We start from the raw sequence: 14,080 nt of genomic DNA, 5'->3' as shown, positions 1-14,080 counted from the left end.
GCGCTTGTAGTCCAGGTCATTCAAGTCAAATGTGTTTCTGTTTGCGCAAGTTTTCTATTACGAAAATTCAATAATAAATAATTTTGAAATCATCCTTATTTTGTCTAATAAAAATCTCAAATTGTCTCAAAAATGATTCATTACACTTTATAAGACTCCGTCAGTTTGTATATATAAAAAAAAAAAAAAACTATCTTTTTCTTTTTCAAGCTGAAAATATTGTGTCTATAAAAAACAGTTTCTTTTAAGCGGCGCGAAATTCTTATGCAAAAGTCAATGTACGCCATTCTCTTTAAAAAAGCAAGACAACCAAAAGTCAATCTTTATTAATCTTTTTTTCCAAAAAATAAAATACACATAAAAATAAAAGCCATTTTCTCTTCTTTTCGTTCTTTCCCTTTTTTATATAAAAAATGACGACCAACAAAAATAGAAGAGGCAGACCAAAAAGAACAAACGGTATTCTACAAAAAGAAAAACAAGCGAATGGCTCAATCTTATCTCAATCAAGATACCCCGACCTTGACATCAAACAACCTTTAATCATCCACAAAGTACAGCCTGAAGTACCAGAGATTGGTTCTCCCGTCTTTGTAACGCCACCACCTAGTTTCGAGGAAAACCAAATGCTGGAAAAGGCACAAGAAGAGAGAAACAAGGAAAAGACATATGAAACGCATCATTTAAGACAGGTGGATCATTCTCGTTTGCCTAAAGTTAGTTTTACAACATGTGAGCCTGAAGAGATCCTTGAACGTGGTGATTCAAATTTAAACACGAGCTATAGCAGACCTGAAAATCACTATATACGTTATAACGAACCAACAGAAGAAGAGCTGTATGAAACAGTAGAATACGATATGGACGAAATGGACAGAGCCTGGTTGGACATGTACAATCAAGAAAAAAAAAAGGACCACAGAACTGATGTCACTTCTTTCCTGTTTGAGTCTATTATGGACAGATTAGAAAAAGAATGGTACTGCTTGATTCAAGGCGTCTCAGGTCCCTCAACTGAAGATGTGATTTTACCTGAAGACTCTGCGTGTGCTGTATGTGATGATACAGAGGTTGAAAATAGTAACGCGATCGTATTTTGTGATGGTTGCAACGTCGCTGTACATCAAGATTGTTATGGTATTCCTTATATTCCAGAGGGACAGTGGCTCTGTAAGAAATGCCAGATTGCGCCTAATGAACCTGTATCCTGTATATTCTGCCCAAACAAAGACGGTGCATTTAAACAGACAACAGACGACCTCTGGGCTCACTTGCTTTGTGCGATCTGGATTCCTGAAGTCCGCTTGAAGAACACGGTGTATATGGAACCAATCGATTACGTAGATAAGGTACCCAAGGGTCGTTGGAGACTTACTTGCTGTATCTGTAAGAAGAGACAAGGCGCCTGTATTCAGTGCGATAACAAACACTGTTTTTCTGCTTTCCACGTCACTTGCGCTAAGGCAGCAGGATTGTCAATGAAAATGAAGCTGCAGACAACCCAGAATGGTGGTATCATTCTCAACGCTTATTGTGATAAACATACACCTAGAGAATATGAAGAGTCAAATGAAGAAAATGAATATCAAATAGTTCAAAGTGGTGCGATTGAAAGGTCAGTACAGCGCGGTCGCGGCAGAGGACGAGGACGCGGACGTGGTCGTCCAAGCACAAGGGCAATTGTACCAGTTAGTTTTGATGTTCCTTCAAACAAGGTGCTACGATCAAACCAGCATCATTATATCACAGGAGCACCTATACCTCCCAATATTACCTTGGCTAAAGTTGATAATATTCCTTGTCTTCAAATATCGCCTATCAAGAAAAAGTCTCAATTGGTAACTGCGATTGCTCATTATTGGTCATTAAAGAGAGAGTCAAGAAGAGGCGCGCCTTTATTGAAACGTTTGCAACTTGAAGTAAGAATTTTTTTTTTTTGGATTTGATTAAGTTAATAATACCTTTTATAGCCTTGGGCTGTTACAAATATTATTGCTCAAATTAATGGTAACAAACAACTTGTATCAGCAAAGAAGGAGGTAAGAGCAAAGAAAAAAGCAGATATATATATAAATATATTTTCGAATTTAAACTGAAATTCTTTAAAAGTTTATAAGCGATCTTAGGGAAAATTTGGATAAGGTTCGTATGTTGACAGAACAAGTTCAAAGAAGAGAGCGTTTAAAGTTGGAGAGAATAAGACGACAAAAAGAATATGTAGAAATGATCTTGTACCCTCTCGAGCATGTCATTCGTCCCGTGTTGGATCAACTTATTGAAATTGATGAAAACGAATTCTTTACAAATCCAGTGACTCCCGAAGAAGCTCCTGATTATGCATCCATTATTGATAAGCCAATATGCTTTTCTATCATTCAGCAAAAGCTCGAGCGCCATGAATACACCCGGCTGGATCAATTTAAAGAAGATATTCAACTAATATGGGAGAATTGTATGACTTATAACACAACTACTTCAAAGTATTATCGAATTGCTTGTAAATTAAAGAAGGCCTCAATACCACTTTTGGAAGAAGCTGAACAAAGAATAGCTAATTATCCACTAAACCAAGGCACTTTGGACGTATCCCTGGATCCTTCTATATTTGATTACGAGGCAGAGGAAGAGTATATTGAAATAGCAAACGAAGGGGCCAATACGTCAACAAGAGTTGAACCCATAATGTCCAAAGAAGTCTCAACTAAACCAAGAGGAAGCTTTTTTACAAATAGAAGCCACAAATCGCTAGAAGAAACATCTGTGAACACACCTTTCCCTCGCAGACCAGGACGAAAGCGGGTTACTCAAGATACTTCTGAGAACTACACAGTTCGTGAAACAGGTGCGAAACAATCTTCCATTGAAGCATGGATTAGACAAGAATCAGCTGAAAACACAACCAAGAAATTATCCAAGAGACCTATTAGAAAGATGTCTAAGTCGGTAGTTGAAGTACGAGAGGGACCTTCTCTCGTAAAGACTAGTTCCTCTGTTGACAAGATGGTACAAACAGACCACTATCTTTTTTTGTCATTACTGCAGAAATTCCAAACACCTGAAGATATACAGAGACTTGAAGCTGAGCAACAGAAGGACAAAGATGCATATGAAGCATATAAAGCCATGACTTCAGTACAAAATCTTAATCAAGGTATCATCAATGTGGCAGAAGAAGCCCAAGAACCTCTACAAGAGATCATTCAACCCCAAAAGATAATACCCCAGTCTAGTGTAGAGAGTGAACGTGAGAAAGATATAACAAATATAAAAGAAACAAGAGAGGTTGAAACTGACGAAAATGAGGAAGAAGAACTGAATATCATAGGAAACTTACCAACAAAAAGCACCACCACTGAGCCTATGAAGAAAACCTTGGAAAGAAAAGATCAAAAAGATGACCGGACAGTGGGATATCAAGCAAATTATCCATTACCAAATGGATTATTAACAGAGAACATAAACTACCAGGAGATTGAAAGAAGCCCAGAAATTTCCATTGGAACATTGTCATCATCAGAATTAAGTAGCAACCAAGAGCAAAGCACAACTTCACAGTCGAACGAATCATCAGATCAAGTGAAGCAAGAGCGATCAAGGAATAATAGTAGTAGTGGTAGTAGCAGCAGATATAAAAAATACGAACGCGGTCCTATGAGAGCCACACGTAGTCATGGTCCATCATCAGCTGTTGAGGAACTCAAAAAACGAAAGCGAATGACAAAAGAGATTGAAATGTTATACAATTCTGTAGCATACATGGAACGACCTGTTGAAAAGTTCAAGGCAGATAATTCGAAACCTGCTCCTGTAGGTTGGGTTTATGTTGAAAGTGACGATGAAGATGGGGCAAAGTCTGGAAGTGAAGAGGTAGTAGAGGAAGTACCCAGACCATATAAAAGATCTGGCAAAAAAAGAAAGATTGAACAGGCGTCACTAGAAGAATTTGAAATAGGAGAGGTTGTTTGGGCCAGAGTAAGTGGATATCCCTCACATCCTGCAAGGGTACGGTAAAACTTCCATAATGAATAGTACTTACTGTTAACTTTTTCATCTTAGTTCTTGAAAGAACCATCAAAAAAATCAAAGTTAGTTTCACCAAAACCTAATACATATGTCTTGGTGGAATTCCTTAAGGTCCCTGATAATCATAAATGGTATATAGTAATAGTAATATAAATTTACCAAAACTCATAAAGTCAATAGGGGCTGGATTTTACCAAATAATATTTCCAAATTTGGCGACACAGAGATAGACAAGACAAAATTAGCTGAGTGTCTAAAAATAAAAGGAGCAAATAGAGCGGTTAGAATGCAAGAAGCAAGAGAAGGTTATCAATATGCTTGCTCATTAATAGGTAAAAAGGACAGTGAAGCTGTTCTCGATAATATATTCAATGAAGCCAACCTCTCAGCAATTAAAAAGAAAAAAAGCAACCCAAAGAAGAAGTAAACCTTACGGATCCACTCCCTTTCCTTCTTTATTCCTTTCATGCTGCACAATCATTTGTATAGTATTTTGTTTTGTATAAATTTCCTCCTCACATTTTTTAATAATAAATATGATACACACATATATAAAGATATATATTTTATGTTAAACGAGCATTGCTTGAGCGCTTAATCTTTTTATCTTCTCCTTTCTCCTCCGCAATCTTCTTCATAATGGTTAATTTACCAACTGCATTTGCTTTAACAGACATCTGTCGTTCAATGCTATTATTGATTTGTGCAGTTAATTTCTATAAAGAGAAGAAAGTGTCAATTATCATGTTTCTTCAAATAAAGTAATTCTTACTTTATCTAAGGCTCTCTTTTTTACTAAAGCAGGTTGTTTTGGTGCAATCTTTCTAGCTAAAAAACTGTAAGTACCAAGTTTAATAAACTCAAATAATACTTTACCTCCTTTCTTTGTTATCCCCTTCTTCTCTCTTGCTTTCTTGTCTTTGCCTTTCTTTAATTTTAATGATCCTTGAGCCATATTGAAATAAAATGAATAAATTAAAACCCAATTCCAACTTTTTATTTATGCTAGTTGCCTCAGCCACTTATAAGCCACTAAATCAACCCAATACTTCAAAATTTTCTCTTTTTTTTTTCTTTTTTTTTTTAGCAACTCTTCATTAGCTTGTATTTTTTTTTTCTGGAAAGAAAATATTAGCACATCAACTTTTTTTTATCAACACACACAACACTAAAAAAAAAAAATAGAATAATGGGATTTGAAGGACGTGGTGGTAACCGTGGAGGTAGAGGTGGTGGCCGTGGTGGATTTGGTAAGAACAAAGCAACATTCATCAATTTTATTTTCTTTGGATCTAACTGATTTCAAATAGGTGGAGGCCGCGGCGGTGCTTCTCGTGGTGGCGGTCGTGGTGGAGGCCGTGGTGGTTTCGGTAAGATGAACTAAAAGGAAATACGCTCAAGTTTTGAACTAAAACATATCAATAGGTGGTGGCCGTGGTGGAGGTCGTGGCGGTGGAGCCCGTGGTGGCGGTCGTGGAGGACCTCGTGGTGGTGCCAGAGGTGGCCGTGGAGGCCGTGGTGGTGCTGCCGGAGGCGCTAGAGGTGGTGCTAAGGTCATTGTTGAACCTCACAGACATGCTGGTATCTTCGTTGCTCGTGGAAAGGAAGATCTTTTAGTTACCAAGAACCTTGTTCCCGGTGAATCCGTTTACGGTGAAAAGCGTATTTCTATTGATGGACCTGAAGGTACAAAGATCGAATACCGTGTATGGAATCCTTTCAGATCCAAGTTAGCCGCTGCTGTTCTTGGTGGTGTTGATCACATTCACATTGCACCTGGTAAGAAGGTGCTTTACCTTGGTGCTGCCTCTGGTACCTCTGTCTCTCACGTTGCCGATGTCGTTGGACCTGAAGGTGCTGTCTATGCTGTCGAATTCTCTCACCGTCCTGGTCGTGATTTGATCAACATGGCAAAGAAGAGAACCAACGTTGTTCCTATTATTGAAGATGCTCGTCACCCTCAAAAATACCGTATGCTTGTCCCCATGGTTGATGTTATCTTTGCTGATGTTGCACAACCTGATCAAGCTCGTATTATCGCATTAAACGCTCACAACTTCTTAAAGAACGAAGGACACATTGTTATTTCTATCAAGGCTTCTTGTATCGATTCAACAGTAGACGCCGCCACTGTATTTGCTCGTGAAGTGAAGAAACTTCAAGAAGAAAGAATTAAGCCTCAAGAACAACTTACTCTTGAACCTTATGAAAGAGATCACGCCGTTGTTGTTGGTAAATATGTTCGCTTCAAGTAAAAAAAAATGATGGTACGCTGTGTGCTTTATTTAGAAATTTTTTTATTCTTTCTGTAAATAATATTGAATCAAAAACCATTTCAGTAATTTTTTTCAAATCTTTTTTCTTTGGTGGAATTTTTCTACATTTCTGATCGAGAACACTGATGTGCCTCCTTTTTATGTTAGTAGTGAAGTAATGAATTAGCAAATATTTTATCCGATCGTAACAGTTTGCCATCTCGGTGTTTAACTGAACATAGAATAGGACAGTAGTGGTAGCCACGTACAAAATGCTTCATCGCCACTTTGCATTGTTCGTACACTTTATTTATAGGTTATTAAAAGCATGAGTAACACGTGCTCTCCTTATTGAATGCTCTGTATAATGCCTAATGCTTGTCTCATAACTAAAAGAATACGTCTTTGATGATAATTAAGACTATACTCTGTGTCATGTAAAAGAGAAAACAGAGACACTTTATGTAATATCATAACCTGATGAAATTTTAATTATAGTGTTATCTTATTTACTTGATCCATTTTGTCAACTTCTACTTGTACCAAGTCTCTCGAGTCTTTTAAGACTTTGTGTAGATGAAGTACCAAAATAATTTTACTACTACTTTCTTGGCCAATAAACTCTTTTGGCTGAGGTAACCCTTTCGCAATGTCTACAAGTAAAAAGAGTGAGCTTGTTATTAGACGCCAATTATCATCCTTACTGTCAAACGCGCGTAATATCTGTGGACCAAAGTGAGGAAAGGCTCGAGCGAGATGGACAAAGCCTGGAATAGCTTGAACAAGAGCTTCAGAAGGCATGCAGGTAGGTGAAGGATGTCCTTCTTTTGTGATAGGAAAAGCGATTTTCATTAGACGTGGAAGTACATATTTCTCGGCTGTCATCAAACTTGAAGAGTGTTTATGTTGGTATAAAAAAATATCGGTATCTGCTTTACTTACTAGTTTTCCAGTGGGTATTTTTCACAAAGATAGCAAGCCAAGAGTATACCAAACACTTGCTTATCTACCTGTGGTTGTCTAGTTAACTCTGGGATAAAGCCAAGTACAATATATAATGAAGGTATTAGATCAACCACGATAGGAATCAGCTCAGTAGAGTATGTTTGAAAATGTAATATTTTGGCAAGGATCATTTCGCGATCACCATCAATAAAAATAGAGTGTATAAAACTACAAATCAACCTTCTTGATTTTTCTAAACATTCTAGTAAAACAAAGCAATTTATTATATGGTTTCCTTCTATGTTATATTTTATTACCTTTGTTATTCTTATCTGTGGGTGTTTCTAGGCAAAGTTCGAGGAGGAGTTGAAGCATAGCTGTATCCTGAGCATTTGTTAAAGCCAATACATTACGAGAATTGAAATGAGTGTGCTAAGTATGAAAGTCAATTTTAATCACAATTTTTTCTTCTTCTCGTTGTTTACATTGGTTTGCTTAGAATAAACTGAATGATATCTTTTCCATATGCGATGTTTAGATGTTGTGCGCAAACAGGTTAATACCTAATAAAAATAAATTTAAATATCCTATTGTTATTAAAAAACCTTTAAAGCCTTACGTGCAGCCATACGGGCAAGATATATTGAGATCTGAACACGCGTTCATCGCATCTGAACACTATTCGAATATCCTGTATTAAATCATATAGGGTATGATTCCTATATTATTAATGGAATGTCAATAAATCCCAAGTGAACAAACCATGTACTTTACTCTCCTGTCAATCCGTTAATTGTCATTACCCATAGGCTATGTGGTATGATACTATTAAGTGATTCCCATGCAGAAACAAAGCCCTCCGCTATCCTAACATCTAGCCTACAACAATATAGATGTTAAAAAAATATTGGCTATATAACATTGCATTTATTTCGTTTCTTACTTTCTATCTAAGCAGAGTGGTAAAAATATTGATAACATGCAGTTTGCGTAACCTTCGATGGCAGTGATGGGAGCATATTCTAGTTGAGACAGTACTAAGAAACTGTATAAGTTATTCAGTACACAAGACATGGTATCCTATCGGTGCTTCTTAAAAATTTACCATCAAGCACATGAGAGTGATTGGTGTCATGTTGGCTAAAAATGAACTCTAACTGCTCAAGATTCACCTTTTTCATATTTCCTTTCCTAAGTTACTTTTTAGCTTCTTTTCGACTGAAAATAGCGCGTACAAAGTACCTCCTTTTCATCTCTGTATCCCATAACATATCCATCTCTTTTCCTTCTTGGATCAAAAAGCTAGAAACTTCAAATAATTCTGGAAACAAATTGGCTGAAACAGCAAGCATATCTGAATATATTGCTTTATAAGCCTCTCCTTCTTGATAAGTTTCGACGTGATTTAATATGTACTTAATTGGAATTTGATCTAATAATTCTGCTGAATACTCTATAAATTTCAGAAGTCAATATTGTTAATTTGGTTTCTTTTTTATGCTTTACCTGTTTGTTCTACAGATGAATTTGCTGCAAGCGCCATGTGTTTAGGTTCGGTTCGGCAACTAATAAAATAATCGTTGTGAATCAATACGTAGAAAAGCAAAAGTGTTTGTGTTGCAGTAATTTCATTATAATCGCGAAACTCTTCAAGAATAACGTCTTCTGGAATCTTTTTTACTTGATCTATAGTAAATGTGCTGGATTATCCCATTAATACACGATCAGGAATCCAATTATGCTCCTCGAATGTACCTCATTGCAAATTCATTTATAATAAGACTAAATTTTGGGTGAATGGGTAAGGTTGCTTGTCTCATGTAATCAAGCAGCCATAATTGATAATCAATATTATAGAATACTCGTCCTTTCAATAGCTGATAGAAAGAATCTAAGCTAGGCGTTTTCTTATTGTTCATCTACAGAAGAAAAATTACAAAAATGTCCTTTTATTACTATTTGTAAATACTTTCTTTTTCGTTGAGTACCGCTTTTTATAGTCACACTATAACTACGTGCAGCAAATAAAAATCAATTTAAAAAAAAAAATCTGGCATAAGATACTCAGAATGTAAAAAGTGGAACTAAATCCTTAGGACTTGTAACCTTTATCTTCTTACTGTATCAATTCATAGCGAATTTTATATAGAACGAAAAATTTCTGTCCCTTCCTTGAGCTTCAGATAAGTGGTTATGCTCACCTTAGTGTTTCTAACTTCAAGATAAACATGACCATACAAACGCCTTCATCAAATAGAATGATAGAAAATCAAAAAAGGGAAATATACTTTAATGATCAAATTAAAAACATTAAAATAAAGCATGCTTTCTGGAGCTTGAATCTTTATTGACAGTAATATGAAAAAAGACTAAATGATTCCATTTAAGATATGACACAGCAAGATTTCTCTGGTAGACGTTGTTCTCTACGATGAACTGCTTAGTATTTTCTGGTTAATTATAAGCATATTTAAATATTTACTTTGTGTAATAGGTGGGATATGTGCACTTTTTGTAGCTTGTGATCTGATCTATTATCCAATTGTCCATGTCTTTGATGAATAAAAAAGAAAGAATATTCACGGAGAAGAAAGGACACATTTATATTCAATTTGATATGTTGTCAGTAAATGACACATTGTTTATCTTGTCTATATTTTATGAGAAATTTTTGACAAAGAGCAGCTATATTTTGAGACCGATCAAATGATTTAGGTTAGCTTCTTTAATCATACAAGTTCAGGTGCTGTTTAACTCTTTAAAAACATTATATCTCATTAAAGGCTAGAATGATATTTATCTTTTATTTTATTTCATCGTGTAGTCTGTATTATCTGTAGTGTCTTTATTAATATGTAGCTTTTAAAGACATTTCTATGTTGTTTACCATATATAATATCGATTAGTGTAATGCTAGAGCCTTTTTCAATGAACATATAATTCAATCATAATGACTCAAGCTTTCACTTTTATCATTTCTATCTTCACAAATACTACTGATTCTTTGTTATCGTAGGATTGGCTTTGTGGTTATTAGTGTAAATGACAACAGTACAGTTTTTTACAAACACTCAACAGCAAGGACCGTGACATAGTAACTAATGAAAGGATACGTTCCTTATTTTTGCAAGATTAAAAATAAAATCTTATAGAATGCCAGTCAATTCTTGACGGCCTGAACGTTTCAGTTTTTTTACAGATGATATGATTCACTTTGTCAAGGTATTATCTGTCTTTGATACAATATCCAATAACAGGCTTTACTTTAAACCGGAACTCTTTGATGAAAATTAAAAATAAGGAACATAGTAGAAGATACATGCATATACATCCTCTTTCTTCAATTAGAGATTTTCTAAAGTGCTTGTATGAATAAGTATATCATTCATTACTAGACCTTCTCACTAATGGTGATTTTATCTTGGTGCGCTGGCTAACTCCAAATGATTACAAACATAACTATCTTCTTCTGTCTCGCCAGAAAGAAGGGCTTTTCTTTTTTCTTCTCGAAAAATAGCATGATAAATCAAAAATATTTTATAAACACTTTTTATTATTACTATCATTATTAAATCATAAAGCGTATCTTCTTCTTCTTTTTTCAACAGTTAATAAACCTATGATAGTAAAGTCAATAATTGAATTTTTATAAAGTAAATATTGATGAGAGAAAGGAATGAATTTCAGCTTTACATACGTCAGCACAAGTCAATCGCCCAGTTTTCTTTTAACTGTAACGATGCCTCTATAACGATGACGACTCTTCCTTTATTATTTGATGCACGTCATTTTTATTCATAAATCCATTCCTTCCTCTCTTTCTCACTCTCTTTTCCCTTCTCCTCCTCTCCTTATAAAAACTAAAAGTAAAATAATACTTACCGTAAGAAAAAAGAGCAATAAAGAGCTACCTACAGCGAATAAAAGATAGAGAAAAAAAAAAAAAAAAGAGAAAAACTTAAAATGAGGGAGTATTTATAGAGCAATCTTACTACTATATACTAAATTTGAACAGTATCCTTCTGTTTTTTCTTTGTCCTTTATTAGCGTCACAGAGATGAACATAAACAGGATATTCCACTGTCACCAGGAAATATTAAACTATATTACTGAACATTCTGTAAAGTAGAAAATCTCCAGATAAATCATGCAGTAGTACAATCCATTGCCGCAGCCATAGAATGTTCAGTAATATAGTTTAATATTTCCTGGTGACAGTGGAATATCCTGTTTATGTTCATCTCTGTGACGCTAATAAAGGACAAAGAAAAAACAGAAGGATACTGTTCAAATTTAGTATATAGTAGTAAGATTGCTCTATAAATACTCCCTCATTTTAAGTTTTTCTCTTTTTTTTTTTTTTTTCTCTATCTTTTATTCGCTGTAGGTAGCTCTTTATTGCTCTTTTTTCTTACGGTAAGTATTATTTTACTTTTAGTTTTTATAAGGAGAGGAGGAGAAGGGAAAAGAGAGTGAGAAAGAGAGGAAGGAATGGATTTATGAATAAAAATGACGTGCATCAAATAATAAAGGAAGAGTCGTCATCGTTATAGAGGCATCGTTACAGTTAAAAGAAAACTGGGCGATTGACTTGTGCTGACGTATGTAAAGCTGAAATTCATTCCTTTCTCTCATCAATATTTACTTTATAAAAATTCAATTATTGACTTTACTATCATAGGTTTATTAACTGTTGAAAAAAGAAGAAGAAGATACGCTTTATGATTTAATAATGATAGTAATAATAAAAAGTGTTTATAAAATATTTTTGATTTATCATGCTATTTTTCGAGAAGAAAAAAGAAAAGCCCTTCTTTCTGGCGAGACAGAAGAAGATAGTTATGTTTGTAATCATTTGGAGTTAGCCAGCGCACCAAGATAAAATCACCATTAGTGAGAAGGTCTAGTAATGAATGATATACTTATTCATACAAACATCCTAGTTCCTATCTGATTTATTTTTCCTCTTAACTTGAATCAACTAGCCTATTATGATATAGTTGCTTACATCTGGAATCAAGCTCATAACTTGTATCTTTAGCAGTTGTATCTAAGTGCATGTTCTTCATTCAATTGCAGAATCGACAAAATAAAGAAAAGATGAAAATGGACTTTTCATTACTCTACTATTTTATATAAAAGCATTGTCATTTGTTGTAACATATTCCTAGTGTTCTAAAGTTATCTTGTACTATTTAACTACTAGATGTTTGTGTATATATTAAATTTGTTAAATATTATGACCTTGAAGCCATTATTCTTTTGATGGTTTACACACTTACATATCAATAAAAGCGCTATATTCCTAGCTATAGATTCATTTTATTTAGCTGCCAAAAAAAAAAAAAAAAAAAAAAAAAAAAAGTATCTTGATTGCAAATAAGCTTTTTTTATATAACAGTAAGCTTATTAGGAAACTTGTAAAATCAAAGACAATCATATAGCCCATTCTAGACTATTCACAATCAATTTTATATGGCCACTTTCATACTTTATTGTACTACATTTTGCCTCATAATTATTATAAGTAAAAAATGAGAAAAGATGCTTCATTAGAACTAATCAAGTGTGCAATATTTGGTTTGCTGTCATATATCAATTACTATTAGTTTTTTTTTATTAGCCTCCAAAATATTTGCATTAACTACTTAATTTCTTTAAATGCACCAATAAAGTAATTTATAAAAGTATATCAAAGCTCTACAGACATCTTCTACTTCGCTGTATTACTTCTATTTTTTCAGAATTTTGCTAGCGTCTTGTTCATAACGTGCTAAAGGCTATTTAGAACCTAAATTGTATTTCCGGTCCGGATCTTCAATAGTGTATCGGACACAAGAATATCGAGCTCCGAACATGGTAAAGAGAAAGGATCAAGCTCACAATGTATTATTTTCCTCCTCTAATCCAATATGGTATGTTTATCAATCTAACAGTTCATCATCATCTCTCCTGCTTCAATATACTCTCTCTCTACTCTGCATAATTTCGACTATTCAGCACAATACATAGATGACATAAAATACAATCTATTTTATAATAACGAATTAGTGGATGGATGAATTTTGGAGAAGTATCAATGAATTGAAAATTTCAGTAAAGCAATTTTTGACAGAATATATTTTAAAGCAATGGATGGATAGGATTTGATATATTTAACAACCAAACAATATGTAGAGAGAGAAATATGGGCAATGATGATTACACATTTGAGATGAATGGATGGAATTAATGTATAATTTGAATAATAGGCTAAAAAGGACGTTGCTGCTAAGCCTAGCTCATCATCTGGTGGAAAGAAGGCCAAGAAGAAGTGGTCTGCTAAGAAGGTCAAGGACAAGGCCAACAACTTGGTAATTCTCGACAAGCCCACCTACGAACGTTTGTTCAAGGAAGTCCCTACCTACAAGCTCATTTCCCAATCTGTTTTGGTTGATCGTCTTAAGCTTAACGGTTCCTTGGCTCGTATCGCTATTCGTGAACTTGAATCTCAAGGTTTAATCAAGCCTATTTCTCGTCATCACGCTCAAATAATCTACAGTAAGTGAAAGAAACAACTTCGATTTTTTTTTCCGTTGCTAATGGATTCCCTATAGCTCGTGCCACTGGTGATGAAAAATAAACTTTTTTAAAATAAAAAGAAATAAATTTCATCAATTATCTGTACATTATTCTCCAATACTTGCTTTTTACAATTACAGCGCTCCAAAGCTTCTGTTGCTTTTCTTTTTTCTTCAGTTGGGACGACTTAGACTTGATTAAAGAAAGATCTTGACATGACAAAAAACGCGATACATGTCTGTGCAGTCACTTATTGACTATCCTTGGAGATTATTTTTAAAGAAAAAAGAAAAATC

The 14,080-nt window shown here is 34.5% G+C and overlaps 5 protein-coding genes across 5 annotated transcripts; 3 read left to right on the top strand and 2 right to left on the bottom strand.

Moving 5' to 3' along the window:
• Positions 1 to 413: 413 nt before the first annotated feature.
• RO3G_02113 (uncharacterized protein) lies at positions 414 to 4,224 on the top strand (the record flags this gene model as incomplete). The annotated part of the gene is made up of 5 exons (XM_067656704.1): positions 414 to 1,919; positions 1,971 to 2,039; positions 2,110 to 3,972; positions 4,057 to 4,161; positions 4,204 to 4,224. 5 exons carry the CDS (start codon positions 414 to 416, stop codon positions 4,222 to 4,224), a joined length of 3,564 nt encoding a protein of 1,187 aa, XP_067512805.1.
• Positions 4,225 to 4,589: 365 nt separating this feature from the next.
• On the bottom strand, positions 4,590 to 4,978 carry RO3G_02112 (uncharacterized protein; the record flags this gene model as incomplete). Its single annotated transcript, XM_067656703.1, has 3 exons — positions 4,590 to 4,739; positions 4,796 to 4,851; positions 4,900 to 4,978. 3 exons carry the CDS (start codon positions 4,976 to 4,978, stop codon positions 4,590 to 4,592), a joined length of 285 nt encoding a protein of 94 aa, XP_067512804.1.
• Positions 4,979 to 5,212: 234 nt separating this feature from the next.
• On the top strand, positions 5,213 to 6,278 carry RO3G_02111 (rRNA 2'-O-methyltransferase fibrillarin; the record flags this gene model as incomplete). The annotated part of the gene is made up of 3 exons (XM_067656702.1): positions 5,213 to 5,273; positions 5,334 to 5,393; positions 5,449 to 6,278. 3 exons carry the CDS (start codon positions 5,213 to 5,215, stop codon positions 6,276 to 6,278), a joined length of 951 nt encoding a protein of 316 aa, XP_067512803.1.
• Positions 6,279 to 6,693: 415 nt separating this feature from the next.
• Positions 6,694 to 8,404, bottom strand: RO3G_02110 (uncharacterized protein; the record flags this gene model as incomplete). The annotated part of the gene is made up of 9 exons (XM_067656701.1): positions 6,694 to 6,699; positions 6,792 to 6,931; positions 6,983 to 7,167; positions 7,221 to 7,485; positions 7,541 to 7,655; positions 7,843 to 7,914; positions 8,027 to 8,102; positions 8,167 to 8,260; positions 8,329 to 8,404. 9 exons carry the CDS (start codon positions 8,402 to 8,404, stop codon positions 6,694 to 6,696), a joined length of 1,029 nt encoding a protein of 342 aa, XP_067512802.1.
• A 4,731-nt stretch (positions 8,405 to 13,135) lies between these two features.
• Positions 13,136 to 13,845, top strand: RO3G_02109 (uncharacterized protein; the record flags this gene model as incomplete). The annotated part of the gene is made up of 4 exons (XM_067656700.1): positions 13,136 to 13,138; positions 13,275 to 13,319; positions 13,475 to 13,763; positions 13,820 to 13,845. 4 exons carry the CDS (start codon positions 13,136 to 13,138, stop codon positions 13,843 to 13,845), a joined length of 363 nt encoding a protein of 120 aa, XP_067512801.1.
• Between the last annotated feature and the right edge of the window lie 235 nt (positions 13,846 to 14,080).

This window comes from Rhizopus delemar, genomic scaffold (assembly GCF_000149305.1).
Source record: "Rhizopus delemar RA 99-880 supercont3.1 genomic scaffold, whole genome shotgun sequence".
In the NCBI taxonomy this organism is placed as follows: Eukaryota; Fungi; Mucoromycota; class Mucoromycetes; order Mucorales; family Rhizopodaceae; genus Rhizopus; species Rhizopus delemar.
The sequence above is the reverse complement of the archived record's forward strand: the minus strand, read 5'-3'. Positions and strand labels throughout refer to the sequence as shown.